The sequence below is a fragment of the Hemiscyllium ocellatum genome, chromosome 3 (genome assembly GCF_020745735.1).
Source record: "Hemiscyllium ocellatum isolate sHemOce1 chromosome 3, sHemOce1.pat.X.cur, whole genome shotgun sequence".
Taxonomy (NCBI): Eukaryota; Metazoa; Chordata; class Chondrichthyes; order Orectolobiformes; family Hemiscylliidae; genus Hemiscyllium; species Hemiscyllium ocellatum.
Genome location: NC_083403.1, coordinates 77,450,793 through 77,472,494, shown reverse-complemented (window position 1 = coordinate 77,472,494; position 21,702 = coordinate 77,450,793). Strand labels below are relative to the sequence as shown.

General features: G+C 39.3%; 1 protein-coding gene across 1 annotated transcript in view; it reads left to right on the top strand.

Annotated features, from left to right (window-relative positions):
• The window catches only part of arhgap18 (Rho GTPase activating protein 18), an 89,868-nt gene extending 73,524 nt beyond the window's left edge, over nt 1–16,344 (top strand). The window contains exons 9-15 of the mRNA XM_060821220.1: nt 2,806–2,965; nt 3,977–4,059; nt 7,589–7,783; nt 10,330–10,482; nt 10,867–11,000; nt 11,210–11,268; nt 14,223–16,344. Coding sequence (XP_060677203.1) covers nt 2,806–2,965; nt 3,977–4,059; nt 7,589–7,783; nt 10,330–10,482; nt 10,867–11,000; nt 11,210–11,268; nt 14,223–14,314 — 876 coding nt within the window. The 3' untranslated portion in view covers nt 14,315–16,344. The remainder of the gene's footprint in view (nt 1–2,805; nt 2,966–3,976; nt 4,060–7,588; nt 7,784–10,329; nt 10,483–10,866; nt 11,001–11,209; nt 11,269–14,222) is intronic.
• The last annotated feature ends 5,358 nt before the right edge of the window (nt 16,345–21,702 follow it).

Genomic DNA, 21,702 nt, shown 5'->3' with positions numbered 1-21,702 from the left:
AACATCTGGAGAATTAGGACACCTACATCAGGCTCCTACTTATTGACTACAGCTTTGCTGTCCACACCATAATTCCAACCAAACTCATCTCCAAACTCCAAGACGTAGGACTCATCTCCCCTCTCTGCAACTGCATCCTTTACTTCCTGAACCACAGAGCACAAACAGTAAGGATAGTTGACAACAGTTCCTTCATGATAATTCCCAACGTGGTTGCCCTGCAAGACAGCATACTCAAGCTCTTACTATACACCTGAAATAGTCATGACTGTGTGGCCACAGTCTGCTCTAACTCCATTTTCAAGTTTGCTGATGAAGCTATACTAGTGAGTCAGATCTTAAACAACAATGAAACAGAGTTCAAAGTTTGGGAGAAAATTTGTAGCTCGGGTGCTCGTTGTTGTGGTTCTGTTCGCAAAGCTGGGAGTTTTTCTTGCAAACGTTTCGTCCCCTTTCTAGGTGACATCCTCTGTGCTTGGGAGCCTCCTTTGAAGCGCTTCTGTCCTGATTCCTCCGGCATTTATAGTGGCTTGTCTCTGCCGCTTCCGGTTGTCAGTTGCTGTCCGCTGCAGTGGCCAGTATATTGGGTCCAGGTCGATGTGTTTGTTGATAGAATCTGTGGATATAATGTGTTCTATCCACAACAATGAAACAGAGTACATGAAAGAGTTAGAAAGCTTGGTGGCATGGCGTAAAGTCAATGATCTCTCCCTCAATGTCAGGAAAATGAAGGTGCTAATCATTAACTTCAGGAAGCGGAATGGAGGATATGCCCCTCTCTGTATCATAGAGTCATAGAGACGTACAGCATGGAAACCGACCCTTCGGTCCAACCCGTCCATGCCGACCAAATATCCCAACCCAATCTAGTCCCACCTGCCAGCACCCAGCCCATATCCCTCCAAACCCTTCCTATTCATATACCCATCCAAATGTCTCTTAAATGTTGCAATTGTACCAGCCTCCACCACTTCCTCTGGCAGCTTATTCAATACATGTACCGCCCTCTGCATTAAAAAGTTGCACAGAGGTCTCTTTTATATTTTTCCCCTTTCACCCTAAACCTATGCCCTCTAGTTCTGGACTTGCCAACCCCAGGGAAAAGACTTTGCCTATTTACCCTATCCATGCCCCTCATAACTTTGTAAACCTCTATAATGTCACCCCTCAGCCCCCAACGCTCCAGGGGAAACAACCCCAGCCTGTTCAGCCTCTCCCTATAACTCAATGGCGATCAATTAGAAACAATCAAGAGCTTCAATATTCTAGGAGTAAAGATCACCAACAATCTGTCCTAGTCCATCTACATTGACGTTAGTTAAGTAAGCACACCAACGCATTCTACTTGCTCAGAAGGTTACAGAAGTTCAGCCTGTTCATAATGACTCAAAATTTGTATAGATACGCCATGAAAAGTCTCTTATCCTGATGCATCACAGTTTGGTATGTAACTGTACTGCCCAAGACTGCAAGAAATTAGAGTCATCAACACAGCCTAGTCCATCATGAAACCCAGCCTTCCTACCATTGACTCCATCCACACTTCCTGCTGTCATGGAAAAGTAGCCAACATAATCAAAGATTCAATAACAGCTTCTTTCCTGCTGTTATCAGACTTCTGAATGGACCTCTCATGAATTAAAGATGATCTTTCCCTGCACCTTCTCTGTAGCTCTAACACCATGTTACCCTGATGTACTTACATAAGGTATGATTTGCCTGGATAGCGCACACAATAACTTTTCATTGTGTCTCGATAGATGTGATAATAATAAAATCAAATCAAATCAGCACCCAGAGTCTCTGAGCCCAGGACATTTTTTAAATGGCAAAGTGATCTTAGAGCAAAGCAAAACACCAAAGAAAATCATTCTATATATCATCAAGACTTAACTGTGCACAGTCATCAGTCAATTCCACTATTTTGTTTTCATTGAAAATGGTGCAAAAGCAGAAAAAAATGCCCATGTCACTCCAATACTACATTTGGCACTACAGCCACATACTGGCACTGCTCAGCTATTTCTTGTAAAAGTGGAAAATATTTTTTAAAAAGCAACAAGATGACAGAAACAAAAGGAGGGAAGCCAACACTATAAAGAAACATTACACTTCAACACAACCCCAATATATATCGGCAATTTTTAAACGGCACAAAGCAGGTGTTCCCAATCAGAGAATACTTCAGTGGTCAAGGATATTCAGCCTTTGATCTTCAAATAAGCATTTTCCAAGGCGGTCTTTGAGATACACAACAACGTAGAGTTGACAAGCTGAAACCAATAGCCAAGTTCCGCACTCAACCATGATCTTGGGTTCATATCGCGCTATGTGTAACCCCACCTCTTTTTTTTGTTTGTAAAATGTCTGAAAGCTTATGGTTGGAGTATAACTTGGTGCCATGTGACTTCTGTTAATGACACACAGTAGAGGTGGTACTTTGAACCCAAGCTTCCTGACTGAGGACTCTTTGACTGCACCCAAGAACCTTCTGGAAGTCCACTTGATTAAATGATTAATTAGTCAATTATATTAAAAACTTGGGCTCTAATTTCAATGTCAATGAGACTCAGATGAGTTACATGAGGGCAATTCAATTATCAATAAATTACACAGTAGATTTCTTAATTTGCGCAAACAACCTTTCCTGTACAACCATTAAAAATATATGCATGAGAATAATTGGGAACAACCATTCCACATATAGAGGGATATGCAGGACCTTGCTCTCAAATGTAAACTAATGTTTTACTTATGATGTTGTTAAAGATAAAGCATTAACCTTTTCTCGCCCATCTGTTTAAGAGTCTGCGTGTGGAGCTCGAAGCAAAGTTCTATGAGAAAAACTTTAACTGGGAAAATGTACGTCAACACGATGCAGCAAGCATACTAAAGCTCTTCATAAGAGAGCTGCCTCATCCGTTGGTCACTCTCGAGTACCTTGATGCCTTCCTAGCTGTACAGAGTAAGTTATTAATGTTGCATGTGTTGTGGAACCAACCACTGGCAGATAATTTGCTGAGGTGGAGTGCTGTCACCAATCAGCCTCTGTGTAAAGGGTCTGTGGACCTATTTGATTAACACTGATAAAGGGTGAACTACTCATAAGTTTTAATGGGAAGGGACATTTGTCTTAACAACAAGATGTAGTTTATTGTGTGATGGTAAGAGGCACAAGTAATGTTGGCTAGTTAGGTTTAATTATGAAAAATGGTGATATTAGAGATTTTATCCTTCTCTCAGTCACGCCGCAGACAAAAAATAATTGTTCTGTTGACAACAAATTTCTTACCACCTGCTGTTGTTGTTCATTGCAAGGATTTACAGGTTGATATTCAATTTATATTTGGCTATGTTATGAATGCCTTTACCTAGATCTTCTAACTCAGAGGCAGTGTGCTTTCAACAGCTGAACAACTTCGCATTCAATAGACATCTTAGCAGCAAGGCTCCAGTTTTAACTCCAGGCAGGTTTAAGTTTGTTGGTTAAGGTGTTAAATTGGAAAATCTCCCACTGCCTAAGAAAATAGTCTCTAGCCATTTCAATACTCATTTAATTAAAATGCTGTCAGACTTCTTCAATGAATGTTGTAGTGACAAACAAATGGTTTGTTATTTTAATTGTCAAAAAGACATCCTGAATTGCCAAGAGAAGGAAGGAAGCTGCCTTTATTCTACCTTGATTGTAGTGAGCTTCACTTCATCTCTTTCCCTCTGTAGTCCCTTCTCAGGATTTTCCTTTGAACTATTACTCATGTGGCAAGTGACCGGACATTTGTGCTGTTAAGGAGAGAGGTGATAGGTAGCAGCAGCTCTCATGTAAAATATTTGCGAAATGCAAGACCCAATTTCAGGCAAGATCGGAGCTCCTCACTTTGGGTGAATTAATTTCTGCTGGATGAATTTGTACTGTTTGTATTAATTTCACCGTAGGTTGGTTTGTTTTAGTAACATGATACAAATGTTTGTTTGACAGATCTAGCACATAGAAAACAAAAGCTACAGGCTCTTAACCTGTTGATCCTTCTCCTCCCGGACCAAAATAGGGACACGCTGAAGGTATGGCTATTGTATTAAACATATGTATTTCTTTTCCTTCAAACTTGAATTTCAAAATATGAAGAAGATTGTTTGTTTATTTTGCCTAAATTTTGGTTTCTTATTCAAAATAATTTTTTTTTTGACACAGTAAATCATTTTTGGATCTAGCTCTGTAAGCAACAGGTTGCTTTTATGTGCTCCAAATTTCCAGATTTTTGGAAGTTCTTTTATCACAAGTATCTATTCTTTCTTGGGTTGTGGCAATATTTGGTTTCCATTCCAAATAGCCCTTGAACTGTTAAGAGTCAGTCAGTTACATTCCTGTCTGGTCTGGTGTCTACCAGATCCTATGAAAACCATAAATTCAGTTGTTCTGTGAGAAAGGTATTTGCAAGGATGGATCCATTTTATATCCAGAGTATACAAGTGTGGACAGGTCTTCATAATTTGAATGGTCCCAAGAAATTTATGGGGTCATCCTCTCAAAGGTTATCAGTCCCAAAAGACACCTGACCCTGCTGCCTGCGTCCCAGCTCCATCCCAAGGCGTCCTGCAACCGCATCTACAAGTGTCCAGCTGAGTTTCTAGTCAAATGGTAACCCCCCCCCCCCTGCGTAGGGGAGCGGCAGGTTCTGGAGTGCAAGTCTACAGTGCTATTGCCAGAATATTGTCTGTACTCATAGTCTTTGCACTATCTGGTGCCTCTAACCATTTCTTGATATCTCATGGAGTGAAAGAATTGGATGATGACTGGTATCTGTGAAGCTCGAGACCACTGGAGGAGACTGGATCATTCATTTGGCATTTCTAGCTGAAGCTTGCTGTGAATAGTCCAGTCTTATCTTTTGTACTGTTGTGATCTGATGTGCTGGGCTTTTCCATCATTTGATGATGGGGTTATTTGTGGAGCTGCCATCTCCTGTGAGTTGTTTAATTGTCCACTACCATTCGCAACTAGCTGTGGCAAGAGTGCAGAGCTGAGATCCAATCTGTTCATTGTGGGATCCTTTAGCTTAGTCTATCACTTGCTGGTTGTGTTGTTTGGCATATAAAGAGTCCTGTTTGATAGCTTGATGTGTCATTTTTAGGAATGCCTGGTGCTGCGTCTGGCATGCCCTCCTGCACTCTGCATTGAATCAAGTCTGATCCATTGACTTGATGGTATTAGTAGAGTTGGGGATATGCTGGGCCATGAGGTTGTAGATTGGAGTACAATGGGCTGATAGCCCACAGTGCCTCATGGATGCCCAGTCTTGAGTTGCAAGATCTGTCCCATTTATCACAGTGCCACACAGCACGATGGAGGGTATTCTCAATGTGAAGGTGGAACATTATCTCTACAAGGACTGTGCGGTGATCACTCTTACCAATACCATCACGGACAGATGCATTTGCAGCTGGCAGACTGGTCAGGATGAGGTCAAGTATATTTTTCCTTGTTAATTCCCTCGATACCTGCCATAGATCCAATGTAGCAGCTATGTCCTTTAGGACCTGACCAGCTCGATTAGTAGTGCTGCTGTTGCGCCACTCCCATTTGCACCCAGGCCATTCTCGATGCTTCCTCCAGGTGTTGGTCAACATGGAAGAGTACTGATTCATCAGCAGAGGGAGAATAGTGCGTAGTGATCAGCAAGAGGTTTCCTTGCCTGCGTTTAACCTGAAGCCATGAAATTTCATATGATCCAGAGTCAAAGTTAAGGAGCCCCAGGGCAACTCTGTCCCTGCTGTATACCACTATACTACCACCGCTGCTAGGTCCTTTCTGTGAGTGGAACAAGACCTATCCAGGGATGGAGATGGTGCTGTCTGGGATATTATCTGTAAGGTATGAATCCATGACTATGACGATGCCAGGCTTTTGCTTGACTAGTCTGTGAGACCACTTTCCTGTCTATGAGACAGCTAGTCCCCAGGTGTTAATGAGGAGGACTTTGCAGGGTCAACAGGGCTGGTTCTGGGCCTGGCTATGGGCCTGGAGTCATACATATAGGTGACGATGGCAGACTTCCTTCCCTGAAGGACATTACTGAAGCAGATGTATTTTTCCTGACAATCATCAATATATTCTTGATTCCAGATTCTTTTCCTAATTGAATTCAAATTCCACCATCTGCCATGGCAGGATTTGAACACAGGCACCCAGAACATTAGCTGCGCTTCTGGATTAATAGTCTAGCAATAAGGCCACTAGGCCATTGTCTACTTAGAATCCCTACAGTGTGAAAACAGGCCATTTGGCCCAACAGGTCCACACCAACTCTCTGAAGAGCAGCCCACCCAGACTCAACCACCTACCCTATCCCTATGACCCATATTTCCCCTAGCTAACCCACCTAATCTGCAAATCCCTGGGCACTATGGGCAATTTAGCATGGCCAATCCACCTAACCTGCACATCCTTAGACTGTGGGAGGAAACCGGAGTAACACAGATGTGGGGAGAATGTGCAAACTCCACACAGACTGTCGCTCAAGACTGGAATTTCAATTTCAAGTCCCTGGAATTGTGAGGCAGCAATGCTAACCACTGAGCCATCATGCTGTCGCTGTCTTGTAAGTGGTGAAGAGGCTCTGGAGAGGCAAGAGGTGAGTTACTCGTGACAGTATTCCTAGACCCTGACCTGGCCTTATAAGCATTGTATGTGTGTTGCAAGTCCAGTTGAGTTTCTGTTCAATGGTAACCCCAGGATGTTGATCCTGGGTGTTCAGTGATAGTCAAGGGGCAATGATTAGATTGTCTGTCTCTTGTTGGGGATGGCCATTGTCTGGCATTTGTATGGTGCAAATGATATTTGCCACTTATCAGTCCAAGTAAGCTTGGATATTGTCCAGATCTTGTTGCATTTGAACATGGACTGCTTCAGTATCTGAGGGTTCATGAACAGTGTTGTACATTGAGCAATTGTTGCCAAGCATCTCCATTTCTGACCTTTATGATGAAGGGAAGTTCTAATAATCTGTTTTGGTGTTTTTGGCTCGGGCTCAATATTGGCCAATAAATCAGGGATAACTCTGCTTTAAAATTCTTTTACTCTTATGCATCCACTTCTGAAAACATATGGGGTCTTGATTTAATGTCTCATCCAAAAGGCAACATCTACAATTGTGCAAAACTCTCCTGGAATGGCTTTGGAGTGTTTGCCTGGATTTTTGTATTCAAGTCTCTGAAATGGATCTCTAGTCTAGATTATTCTGACTATGAAGTGGAAGAAAATTGTCACGTTTATAAATTGATAATATATTGTCATATATGCAGTGAAGAAGTCTCGAGTTTATGAATAAATCAAATTTACTATGATTAAATAAATTTGTTCACAATTAGAGAAAATGACACTCTATAAATTGTTATTTTCATCACTGTTTGTAATATACAAGTCAGAAATCCATGACAGCAAAGTTCCTTTAAATATGCTAAAATAAAGGGTTTTAGCTTGTTTTTTTTTCTGAAAATATGCAGTTGTGTGTTTTTGGTTCATCTTATTGCACTTTTTTTAAGGTTAGGAATACCCTGCAACCTTGATCATGTAATTATTATCCTTTTCCAGTCATTGCTTGAATTTCTTCAGAGATTAATTGACAACAAAGAGAGCAACAAAATGACGCTAAACAACATTTCTGTCATTATGGCACCCAACCTGTTTATGTTTAAAGGATATTGCTCACAGACTCAATTAGCAATGGCTGCTGGGACAAGCAACATTATGCGCTACTTGATTAAGTACCAAGAACTGCTTTGGACGGTAAGAACAATCTCTGGTTTGCAAAGCACACGTCTCTGAGTTTGTTGGGTAATATAATGAATTTACTGTCCTGGCGAGGAGACTCGCCACAAGAATACATTTTAAGGATGCTGACACATTTAGTAAAGAATATGCAAAAATTCGCAAACTGCATGATACATGGTACAATGAAGTGAGAAATGATTGTTTTTAAGCTTGTATTATTATGCATGCAGAAGTGACAGTGAAGTCTTACATTAGCCAATAAAACGTAGGAGTTTGCAGTTTGAAATTTGTATGCATCCACTCTATGCGGAAGATATGGCAAATGGCAATAGATAAATGATCCAGAAATTCAGGCTAATTTTCTGGGAACATGGATTTGAATCCAAATTTTAACTTGAATAACAAAAACCTGGACTTAACAATCTAATCTGTTGGCAGTCATGAAACCATCTGCCTTTGTTATGAAAAGCCCACAAGTTTTAATAAAAGAATTTTTAAAAATTACAAGTGGATGTAGATTGGATAAGTAAATTAGTCTAACTTTGGCAAATGGGGTTTAAAATGGATAAGTGTGAGGTTATTTGTTCGGAAGAATAGAAAAGCCACTTATTACCTAAATGGAGAGCAACTTCAGTGTGCTTCAGTGCAGAGGGATCTGGGTGTCCTGATGCATGAATTTTAGAGAACTAGTCTATGGGTACAGTAAGAAATAAGGAAGACAAATGAAATTTTGTTATTTATTGCTAAAGGAATAGAGTTTAAAAGTAGGGAAGTCTTGCTGCAACTGTACAAATCATTAGTGAGACTGTATCTGAAGAATTTTATGCATGGTTTTAGTTTCCTTACTTGAGGAGGGATGTAGTTGAATTGGAGACAGTTCAGGGGGGATTCACGAAATCGATTCTCAGAGAGGTGAGGGGTTTGTTTTATGGACAGTGTTGAGCAGTTTAGGCCTATATTCTCTAGAATTCAGAAGATTGAGAGGAGATCTAATTGAAGCGTAGAAGATGATTAAAGGGATTGACAAAGTAGAAGTAGAGAGGATATTTCCTCTTGTGTGACAATCTAGAAAAGAGGTCATCATTTTAAGATAAGGGGTAGCAGGTTTAAAACAGAGATGAGGAGAAATCACTTCTGTTAATGGTTCGTGAAACAGTGGAATTCACTATCTCGGACCGTGTGGATGTTCGGACGTAGAGTAAATTTGTGGAGGAGTAAGATTATTAATTTACAGCTACTTGAAGGTTATGGGAAGTGTGCAGGAAAGTGGAGTTGAGGCCAAGGTGAGACTAGTCACGATTGTATCAAATAGCGGAACAGGCTCCTAGGCTTATTCCTGCTCTTAGTTCTTAAGTTCTTACCTGGTTCACTCATACCACATTGGGAAGGAAGTCTGCCATTTTATCTTGTCCAACCTCATGTGATTCCAGATCTACAACAATGTAATTGACCCTTAACTATCCTGGGCAATGGCCTGACAAGCCATAACCTGTATCAAACTACTACAAAATCCAAGACAAATAATGGGCAGCATGGTCACTCAGTGGTTAGCACTGCTACTTCACAGCATCAGGGACCTGAGTTCGATTCCAGACTCTGGCAACTCTCTGTGTGGAGTTGCACATTCTCCCTGTGTCTGTGGTGCTCCAGTTTCCTCCCACAGTCCAAAGATGTGCAGGTTAGGTGAAGTGGCCATGCTAAATTGCCTATAATGCTCAGGGATGTGTAGGCTAAGTGTAGTCAGGATTAAATATAGGATAATAGGGTAGGAGAATGGGTCTGGGTGGGATACTCTTCGGAGGGTAGGTATGGACTTGTTGGGCCAAATGGCCTGTTTCCACTCTGTAGGAATTCTAATACAATTTAATACAAAGAATGAAACTGGATTGACTTACAAACTGGTATTAATATTAGGAAAATGATCCCTATCAATCCTGCATTATGAACATCTCAGGGTTATGCTAAAATTGGGTGAGCTGAATACAGACTAGTGCCATTACAGACACTGTCTCATATACCATCATCATAGGAATGTAGAACAGCAGTGAGCCATTCAGTCTGCCAAGCCTTCCTCCAACATTCAATATGATCGCAGCTGATCAGACACGTCAATCTAATTTCCCCACCTCTTCCCCATAATCCTGCATGACAGTGGAAATCTGCAATCTATCAATCTCTACCTTAAACATACTCAAAATCCACAGCCCTCTGTGATAGAGAATTCCAAAGATTTATGACCTTCTGAATAGAAACAAATGAAAAATCTCCTCATCTTGGACCTAAGTGCCATCTCCCTTATTTTTAATTTTGTGCCCCTATTTCTAGACAGAAATCAGTTCTCATTCTTTTAATTTATAGAGAATACAAATCTAGTTTGCCCAATCTCTCTTCATAGGACAGATCAAAACTAGCACACAGTACTCCAGATGTGGTATTATCAACATAATATCCTGTTCCAGTTAGGATACTATGGAGCATCACAATGATGAGAGTCTAAGTTAATGTGTTAAATGGTGACCATTGTTAACTATAAATGAGCATTTTATTCCAATATCTTTCAGATTCCAAAATTTATTATGAATCAAGTCCGACAACAAAACATTGAAAACCACAAAAAGTTGTCCAAGGAAAAGGCTGTAATGAAGCTTCTAAAAAAGATGACGCATGATAAAGATAGACATGAACGGAATCAAACTGATAGGAGTCTCCATGATGTAAGTAAGCCATTCCAAGATTTAGATTCATTTCAAAATAGTTTAAAAGTGTAATTAATGATTTATTGGCATCCTTCAAAGGATATCAAATATACCAAAAAATGAATACTTTTGCAGAGGCAATTTATAAAACATTACATTACATTGTGTAAGCTTTACTAACATTCCTTAATAGGTGCACAGAAATCTAATTGGGAGGAACCTTAGTTGAGGAACTATTGATAATAGTTTGGGGGTTGGAGGGTAGGGTTGTTGTAAAGAGAAGAACTTGTAAATGGTGCTGTTCCCTTGCATCATGTATTTCTGAGTGGTATGGATCTCTAATTTGGAAGTTGCAGTAAAATGGAATACACAGAATTACCTTTTGTCAATGTGTTCCTACAGCCAGTCACGCTTCAGGGTGTAATACGAGTTCAGGCACCATCGTTTTCCAAAGTTTCCATGGCAATTCAACTCACAGAAGATCTCAAAGCTGGTGATATATTGGCACGTTTCCAGCAATGTCTTAACCAGAACAGGTAGGCCAAATCCTCAGATTTGCTTTCTCTGACGTTGTCTTTCTTGCTTACTCATTATTTGCCTTGCCACCAAAATAACCAGTTGTTAGCAGATTATATTTGAACTGTGTTTTCATGCTTGGTATTATTCATTCTATACAAATTAACTTTGCCCACCTTTTAAAACAAAACAATCTAATAATAACAATGCATTTTGTTCATAACAACAGGATTACTGAGTCTACGAACAAAGAGGAAGTTTGCTTATATGAAATTGGAGGAAACATTGGTAAGAATTTGCTAATTGTATGTAGCATGAAAAATCTATAATTAAATTGCAGGAAGGAATCTGTGTGATCTTCATTGTGACTCATAACTGTTTTGGAGAAAATAGATTTTTCAGCCAATATGCTTCCTGATAGCAATCAGCCTGTTAAGGCTTCCTCTACATTGTCTGAACCTCAAAATCAACCTCCCAGCTAGTATGACATGTTAATTTCTCACACCAGCGGTCTTAGAGTGAAAATATCAATCATTGTTGAAAATTAGAAATAATTTTTGTTCAGGGTACATGGTGAATAGGTTGAATAACATTTTTCACTTCATTGCTTCTTATTTTTCTGACTTTTACTCACTAATCGACTTGTTTTGAGAGTGTTCTGATGGAACTTGTATCTATTATTGCTAAATGTGGGCATCACATTTAGAAAATATATCAAGATATTAGAGAGAATCTAAATGAGCTTCACAGGCTTGGTTCCAGGGATGAAGAACTTAGTTATGTAGACAAGTTAGAGAAGAGAAGCTGGAGAAGAGACTGGTAGAGATATATAAAATCTTGAAGGGTCTGAACTAAGTGGACAGGGAAAAGCTATGCCCACTTTTTGGGACTATCCAGAACAAGATGACACTAATTTAAGAATGTAAGCGAAAGGAACAAAGGAGATATGAGGAGTACAAGGAAATATGGAGAAAAATAACAGGTCAGACAGCAGTTTTGTAAAGAAACTGACCCTTCACCTGTTGTATTTTTCTAGTTTTATTGTCCTTTCTTCAGATTTCTGACATTTTACTGTATTTGTTTTCGTGTTGTCAAAGAAAAATGTGTTCACACACTGAATGGTTAAGTTCTATGCTGTGCGGTAGTGTGGTAGAGGTGGGTTCCATCAAGGCACTGAAGAGGTATTTGGATAGCTATCTAGAAAGGAAGATTGTGCCAGGTTATGGAGTGAAGACCGGGATCTGGCATTGAGCACGTTGTTCAACTGGCATCTGTGTAGCCTCCTTCTGAGTGTTAAAATTCTGCGACTTAGTTTAACTGAACTGGACTTAGAAAAAGGAAGTCACAAGAAAGAGAGCTACCTAAACTAATTTGTATACCATTTAATGACAATTAATTAACCGATTGTCCTGAATAATCAAACTTGCCAGCTTAAATGAAACATTGCTTGGTAGATTTGAGAGAAGAAAGAAGATGCCCCCAAAATTGACAGATTCTGACTGGCTTGATGTTTGTTTCCACAATGTACTGCTTTTATTTCTGTTCATGCAGAATTGTTTACAGTTACTGATTGGATGTAGGTTTACTCACTTAGTTGGAAGGTTTGTTTTCAGACATTTTGTCACCATACTAGGTAACATCATCAGAGAGCCTCCGGATGAAGTGCAGGTGGCATAGCCCACTTTCTGTTTGTGTGTTTAGGTTTCCTTGGGTTGGTGATGCCATTTCCTGTAGCGATTTCATTTCCTGTTCTTTTTGTCAGGGGTGGTAAATGAGATCCAATTCAATGTGCTTGTTGGTAGAGTTCTGGATGGAATGTCATGCTTTTAGGAATTCTCGTGTGTGTCTCTGTTTGGCCTGCCCTAGGATAGATGTGTTGTCCCAGTCAAAATGGTGTCCTTCCTCATCTGCATGTGAGGATACTAGTGAGAGTAGGTCATATCTTTTTGTGGCTTGTTAATGTTCGTGCATTTTGGTGGCTAGTTTTCTGCCTGTTTGTCCAATGTAGTGTTTGTTACAGTTCTTGCAAGGTATTTTGTAAATGATATTAGTTTTGTTTGTTGTCTGTATAGGGTCTTTCAAGTTCATTAGCTGCTGTTTTAGTGTGTTGGTGGAATTTTGGCTACCATGATGCCAAAAGACCTGAGTAGTCCGGCAGTCATTTCTGAGATAGCTTTGATGTAAGGGAGAGTGGCTAGACATGTTTTGTCTACTTATTGGCGATTGTTGCTGAAAATCGGCAGACTGTGTTCATTGGGTACCCGTTCTTTTGAATACACTGTATAAGTGATTTTTCTCTCCTCTGTCAGTTCCTCTGTGCTGCAGTGTGTGGTGGCTTGTTGAAATAATGTTCTAATGCAGTTTCATTTGTGGATGTTGGAATGGTTTGCTTCTGTAGTTCAATATTTGATCAGTATGTGTTGTTTTCCTGTAGACGCTGGTTTGAAGTTCCCCGTTGCCTGTTCACTCTACTGCACCATGTAGGAATGGCAGTTTGTTGTTGTTTTCCTCTTCTTTAGTGAATTTTATGCCAGTAAGGGTATTATTGATGGTCTTGAAGGTTTCCACTAATTTGTTTTGTTTAGTGATGACGTAGGTGTCATCGCAGTTACTGATTATCATGATCCTCATTGTACAGTTATTTGCTGCATTTTGGATAATGTTGACTCTAGTAGTTTAAGAGACACCCTTAAATATAAATCAGAACCTGTAAATTTGCCAGGCTTGCGTAATTTATGAACCAATTTTCTACATATAATGAAAGACAAAGCTGAAATGTTTCTGGTGGTAGCAAGAGCAGGGTGAGTAATAATAGGATTTTTAAAATTAAAATCAGCTGATGCAGAAATTTGGCATTTGATTTGATTTTTTATTATTGTCACATGCACCTGGGTACTGTGAAGGGTTTTGTTTCGTGTGCAGTACAGACTGAGAGAGCTTGCAACATGTCACCATGCTCCAGTATCATCTTGATTCTGTAGTGCTGATCTGTTTGGCACGTAAGATGAAGCTGAGATAGCTTCTGCCACTGGGACAGTTATTGTACAGTTAAATAAAACATATGCAAATTTACTGGGCCATGCTTCCTTGAAGAGAATTTTCTTTCAGATACAACATTAGAGCTACTGACTTTTGACATTTATCATAGATCAGAAGTTTCTATGATTTTTAAACTGAATTCATATTAACTGTTAAGTAATACCAGTATCAACTGAGCTTTTCTGTAAATGTTTTGATTTCAGGAGAGCGCTGTCTGGATGATGACACCTATATGAAAGACCTATACCAACTGAATCCAAGCGCAGAGTGGGTTATAAAGCCTCGGTGTCAATGAAATTGACTTTATTAATAGAGGGACAGGAAATATTGGATATGAGTGGCCCTGTACAGGAAAACAAATGAGACCATGTAGTTAGACTGGCTCATTCTCCCTGTGCTGGAGTTGTATTATTGGGAGACTTCCAGACAATAATCAACCATGTTTAATTCAAGACTAAAACTGAACAGACAGATATGGAATTGAATTTTTAATATGTCATTTTTTTTTTTAAATTAGATTTATATACGTAGATTTGTCTACTTTTAAGGATATGAATATGGAAGAAAGCTTATTTTATGGAAGGAAGACCGTAAAAAGAAACTCTTATCAGCAAATTGAACCTTTGTTGGACAATAGACTACTTAATAGCAGTGGTCTCATTAAACTGCATGCTTGTGTACCGACAGTCTATCAATTGATAAGCACATAATTATTACAGCCATGCACACCGTGATGGTAAAGTATAGTTTACTGACGCTGTAGCCCATGAGCAAAGATATAGCAGGTTACCCAATGACAGGAAATTAATTGACAAGAAGCGAAGTCTAACGTGATTAATCAGCTGAAATTAACTCCTGCCAGTTCCTGAAGATTGAAACTAACACTCAGCACTTGCCTTTCCTTGGCCTGCTCACCATCTCTTTCCTACTTGCCACTTCTCTTCTCTCCACACCCTTTCCGCTTCCCACCGGATCCTCCAGCTCACTACTTCCCTGTCGCCTCCCTCTCATTCACTGCTTCCTTCCTCAACTATCCTTCTCTTTCCATCTCTAATGCTCCCACTCACACTTCCTCAGTGTGGTAAGCTGAGATCAGGAAGCAGATACTGAGAGGGGAAGCCAGCAAGTGGAGATAGTGAGCAAGAGGTAAGGTGAAAGAGTTTTAAGTGTTAAGTAGAAGAATTTTCAGCTGTTAATACCACTGATCTAGTCATTTTGCTGTGACTAGTTTTGTGGAATTATTAAGGCAAGCTTGCTTTCAAAGATATTCAGCATATTAAAAGGTAAGTGCACATAAAGGGCATTTGTGAAATGCTTTGGCTTTCTAGCCCAGTTCTCCAAGTAATAATGTGATGGTTCTTGATGGGACATGACAAACTACACATGCCACCTCTCAAATCAGTTCTGTATGCATTGCAACAAAGAGTTTGCTTTCATAGTCCACACTGGTTTAAAACATGAGCCATCATCCTGTACTCTCATAACATTCTGGAAATGGATGTGTTCTGCTCCTCCACAATCTCCATCGATTCAGGCCAATTTGTAAATGGTTTGTGGTTCATGGCACCTCCAAGGTATCATGAACCATATTCTGTATGAGGGAACCTTTCGGAAAGCAAGTTCAGCAGATCTTATCCATCTCAAACTGTGCCGCCCTGCCCAACCCCCATGGCTCTTCAGGGTCTCCATGCCAGCTTATGGCTTTTCCATGTCTATTCACCCCCAATATACTGTATAGAAACAGCAAATATTCTGTGGAATATCAAACAAAAGCTTTAACAATGTCATCCATTCGTTCATTGATTTGCTTTCCACTTAAACAAAGAACTCTTTTTGCAACAAACCAATAAAAGGTTCAATCATCCATGTAAAAAAAAGTTGTGGATTTAACAGGAGATCAGAGAGCCAGAGTTGTGTCAATCAATCAGTGTTTTCCTTGGGGATCAGCTGTTTTAACATATTAATGGATTTATTGGCCAAGAATAGATAAGAAAGTGTGATTTAGAGAGCAGGGAGACATAGCCTGGCATGATGAGCTTTGGGATGGGATGGAGGTGGCATGGCAGGGGAGTGCGAGCAGTGAGGGCCATAGTATTCTTTTTAGTTATAACTAGGATGGAGTCTCAGTCTTTTTAAACAGCCCACCTTGGCAATCATTGTGACTACCCTTTCCCAAGTGCTGCCCACACAAACCTGCACCCCACACCCAACAATGAAAATTTTGGTATTCCTGGAATTTCCTCCTAAGAAAATTCTGCCTAATTATGTTTCTTGATGCAAAAAACAAATGACTTTGCTATTTCCACACATTCAAAGCACTTTTAAGGAGGGAAAACACTCAGTATGTGGAATCATGAAAAGTTGCCTTTGCAGTTTATCTAAAAATTCAAAAGGCTAGCCTTCTTGGCTCTGGTTGTTTAAAATTTGTCATGTGAGAACTAAAGATCCTTGCCTTGTGCTGTCCCTGCTAGTTCAACTTTTCTTTTATTAAATGACTAAAATAGGTGTTACGATGGATGCTTCCGGTAAGATGTCAGTGGAGTAGGGCTTCTGAGTCTGGGGCTTGTCCATTCTGTGCGTTTTTATTTTCATTTCTTCTTACGTTTTTATGTTTTCACTTTTCACTTTTTTTTCTTAATGTATTGCCCTCTTGTTGAAGAGCTCAGTGGCGGTGACTGCATCAGCGGTGGCAAGTAGTTCCAGCGTGGGCTTCTGGCAGTCGGTGAGTGGATTTGTGGTGGCACCAAGAGAGAGTTTGGGTTCTGGTAGCTTCTGCATTGATGAGGTGGTCGTAGTACCAACTCGTGGCTGCTGTGTTGTGGAGAGTTTGGGTTTCTAGAAGCATCTGTGTCTAGCACAGAATCATGGCGGTAATGGCAGGGTCGAGGTTAGGCCGATGCGGTAGCCGCATCAGTGGGGGTCTCTGCATTGGCAAAGTTCAATGATTCTCATAGCGGTAAGGGCGTCACTGGAGGCAAGATGGTGTCAAAGAATGGTGACTTTCATTCCAGTGGTGACATTGCGGCAAAGGGACTTGAGCCAGGGAGGCCAGGCACGTAGCCCATGACACAGCACTTAATAAGCAGGGCTGCAAAGAACACGTGTTCTTTATTTCTTCTACCTCTATATTCTATGCTTTGGTTTATTTTTCTCCAACAAGAGGGCAATACATTAAGAAAAAAAAGGAAAACATAACAAAAAAGAAGAAATGAAAATGGACAGAATAGACAAGCCCCAGACTCAGAAGCCCTACTCCACTGACATCTTACCGGAAACATCCATCGTAGCACCTATTTTAGTCATTTAATAAAAGAAAAGTTGAATTAGCAGGGACAGCACAAGGCAAGGATCTTTAGTTCTCACATGACAAATTTTAAACAACCAGAGCCAAGAAGGCTAGCCTTTTGAATTTTTAGATAAACTGCAAAGGCAACTTTTCATGATTCCACATACTGAGTGTTTTCCCTCCTTAAAAGCGCTTTGAATGTGTGGCGACAATATACAATACTTTTCACTGTATTTTATAAGAAAATACATGACAATAAATAAACCAAATCATCAAATCGATTTTAAAAACAAGCAAATACGTCTCTTTTTATGCACGGTAGCTTAGTAGTTATGGCGAGTTAACCGAGAAATTGTGACTACAAATTCCACCTGGTAAGTTTAAAATTGTATTCAATAATTTGCGGACTAGCATATTACCGTGTCAGTGGATTGAGGTGATTTTTTTCTTCTTCTTCTTCTTCCACACATATGGTAACCTTTTAAAAATATATATTCCACACAGTTTTTGTTTGTCTTTACTGGTAGCACAGCTGTGGACATTATCTTGATATTGGTGTACTTAACCAAATTCTCTCCACGAATGAATGGAAACATTAGCGAGTACATTGCTTGGTCATAAAACATGACAACCTAAGTCAATCATGCCCCACAGCTCCACAAAACAAATTAAAATAAGGCAAAATGAATTAAAGTAAGGTCTGTAAGAGCGAGCTTGAAGATATTTTGTAGATTACATCACAAACACATTAGGACTAAATAGGCAGAGAAACATTCTCTTGTTACCTAGCATGGTGACAAAATGTCTGAAAATGAACCTTCCCGCTCAGTGAGCAAACTTATATCCAGAACCTCAACCTGAGCTACACATCTTCTCAAAACTTGCTAACACTCTCTCATAGAAACATTTTTTTAAAATATTGGTTTAGGTCCATTATTGGGCAGGCTGGAGGTAGCAGAACCTTAGACCTTATTTCTATAATGTCAGGGAGCTATGGTGTGCAAAAGATCTCATACTGTGCACCATTATGTTCAATTGGAATAAACTTTAATCCAGTCCAGTGGGTTGAATAACTTGCTCTGCCCGCTGTTTTATGCAGCCACTAAGCATCCAAAATAGCTTTTAATTTATTTCTTACATTTTTCATGCAGGACCATTAACCAACTTAAAATAAGAAGGTTAATGTCTGTATTAAAATAACAAATAATTAATTGTACAAGCATGTCATGTCCAACTGCGTAGTGAGGTCAGGCAGCATCTGAGGAGCAGGAAAATTGATGTTCCGGGAAAAACCCTAGGCTCCTGCCCAAAACATCGATTTTCCTGCTCCTTGGATGCTGCCTGACCTGCTGTGCTTTTTTAACACCACTCTCTAATCTTGACTCTGATCTCCAGCATTTGCAGTACTCACTTTTGCCTGTGTAGTGAGGTGGTGATCCACTGGTATTATGACTGGGCTGCAGAGGCCCAAGTTTGTGCCTAGGTTCAAAACCTATCATACAGCTAAAGAATCTGAAACTCATTGGTAGTCTCAGCATTGTTGATCATGAAAATATCGTAATTTGTCATAAAACATATTCAGTGTGCTGCATCCTTCAGTGAAGGAAATCTGCTGCTTTTACCTTGTCTGGTAGGGGTGTGCCTCCAAACTCGTAATGATGCGGCTGACTCTTAACAGCTCTCTGAAAGTAACCAAGCTAGACACTCAATTCAGTAGCGATAAGAGATGGAGAATAAATGCTTACCAACCCAGCAACGCTAACACCCCATTAAAGAATAAAGGAAATAAAATTGCAAGCATTAATCTTTCAACTTATTTCCATGCAGCTCATCAATTTTTAAAATCATCATGAAAAACTGTTGCAAAAATAAATGAGATTGATGTTCAATAACAGTAAAAGTGAGAGACAAATTAAAAAATAATGAGTCAACATATTTGTGGAAATGGTCTCCTGAGGCGAAATAAAAATGTCACGTGAAATTTAGAAAATATTTTGCATTTTATCATCTAAGACTTATACGATATTTGCCATAAAACAGCATGCTTTAATGAGTCTTCATCATATTGATTCAATTGTACTGCTTTGTCAGAGGATTTCTGTGATTTTTTGTTAAAAAACAAATGATCCAATTCTTTTAGACTTTTGTTGAATATGTTCAAAATTAAATGGCTGTTTTATATATAAATATCGCTATTGTTTGAATATATTTTCAGTTTTTTAACTGTACAGTTAATATTTTCTAGTTCTGTAAATAAAAAGTATATTTGATCCATTTGTTGCAATGATGTCCATTGCTTTGTGATTTAAGGTTTTCCGTAAGAGAACATTGCATGTGCATGTGCAGAATATTTATATAACATATTCATCACTAACACAAACTTGCAATGTTTTGTCACACAGCTTTGTTACATTTCAATTTGAACAACATGGTAAATAATATACCTACAGTTACAGTGTGTAGAGAATCATATTAACCACCTGCATTTATGGATAAAATATCTCAAAATAAGTATTTAATCATTGGGCATTAGTATTACTCATTAACTTTTACGCTCTAGTTCATAATATTGTTAAAAGCTCAGAACTAAATTGGTGTTTACTTGTGGAAGAAAATTGACTGTCTACTTTAGTTGAATCCTGCTTTATCAGTGTCTTTAACAAAGGACAGGTGATTGGACAGGCATTGCCAGGAAGCATGCAAAGTGGGTAGATCATAATGTCTGTCAGCACTAATCATAATGTATGACTGATTGTGTGTGGCAGGCTCTGCAAGCTTGGAATTTGTGGAGATTTGAGGTTCGCCTTTCAATTGACACCTGTAGCTTCTGCTGCTGTTCGAGCAGGTCGATATTCCTCTGTACCAAGCCTGGCAAGTGGTCTTGAGATGCCTGTTTGATTCGCAGATGGAAATTAAATAAAGTCCAGGCCTTAAAATCACTGGTCTCTTCATCATGTGTATGACCATCTGCTAGCAACCTCCCATGAAGCAGTCACTCAAATTTTGATACTTGCCTATAGACTGATGTAGTGTAGGTTCTGCTATTTATGTAGAATATATGACAAAGAAATAGACCATTTGGGTTGTAATGGTCTATACTATCATTTATGTTCCATTTGAACCTAATCAGATGATATTTCTTCATCTAAAATCTATCATTTCCCTTCTAGTTTTTATTGCTTGTCTAGCTTCCATTTAGAAGTATCTATACTATTCACTATAACCATTTCCTGTGGTAGCATGTTCCACATTCTCATTACCCGTTGAATAAAGAAATTTCTTCTGAACACTCTATTGACCATAAGCTTTAAGAAGCAGGTCATTCAGCCATTCAAATCTGCTTTTCCATTCAATGAGATCATGGCTGATTTGGTAATCCTTAACCCATTTTCCTGGCTTTGCCTATTAATTTAATTATTTTTAACTTCTTAACTCCTAATTTCCTTACTGATTTTAAAAATGCCTATCTCAGTCTTGAATATATTTATCAACCCAGCTTCAACAGCCCTCTGCACTAAATAATTCCATAGATTCACTATCCTAAGAAAATCATCTTCCTCATTTCTGTCTTAAATGGGTGACCCCTTTTTTCTGAGATCATTTCCTCTTCTAGGCTCTCTGACAAGGGAAGGCAACCTTGTCATATTTACCCTCTCAAGCGACAAAACAACCTTAATAGTTTCAGTAAGATCACCCACAAACCCAACCTATTCAACCTCTCTTCATAAGAAAATCCCTCCATACCCAGGATCAACCTAAAGAGCCTTCTCTAGACTACCTCCAGTGTTTTAAATCTTTCCTTCAATAAAGGGAGTAAACTGTTCTCAGTATTCCTGGTGTGGTCTATTTAGTGCTTTGATCATTTTAGCAAGACTTCCTTGTACTTATATTCCATTCCCTTGAAATAAAGGTCAACATTCCATTTACCTATTACTCGCTGAATGGAGATGCTAGATTTTTGTGATTCAAGGACGAAGACTCCTAATCCTCTTGTGCTGCAGCTTCCTGCAGTATTTCTCCATTTAAATAATATGTAGCTCTTATGTGAGATTATGCATTTTGGCAGGAAGATCATGTTTCCACACTACATTCCATCAGCTAAGTTTTTGCCCACTCACTTAACCTGTTTATATCCTTTGTAGACTATTGTGTTCTCCTCACTACTTGCTTTCCCACATATTTTTGTGTCGTTGTGGCAATAGTATATTCACTTCCATCATCCAAGTCATTAATATGGATTTCCTGGCCAATATTTTATGTCGATGACCTTTAGTTATGCTCTTTCACAACATTTTTCTTTCCTCTTATGAAAGGTTTTGAGACAATGGGTAAAGAAATCAGGATACCCCCTCATAAGAAAAGGACTCAGCTCTCTCCAATCTTTCTGATACGTATAT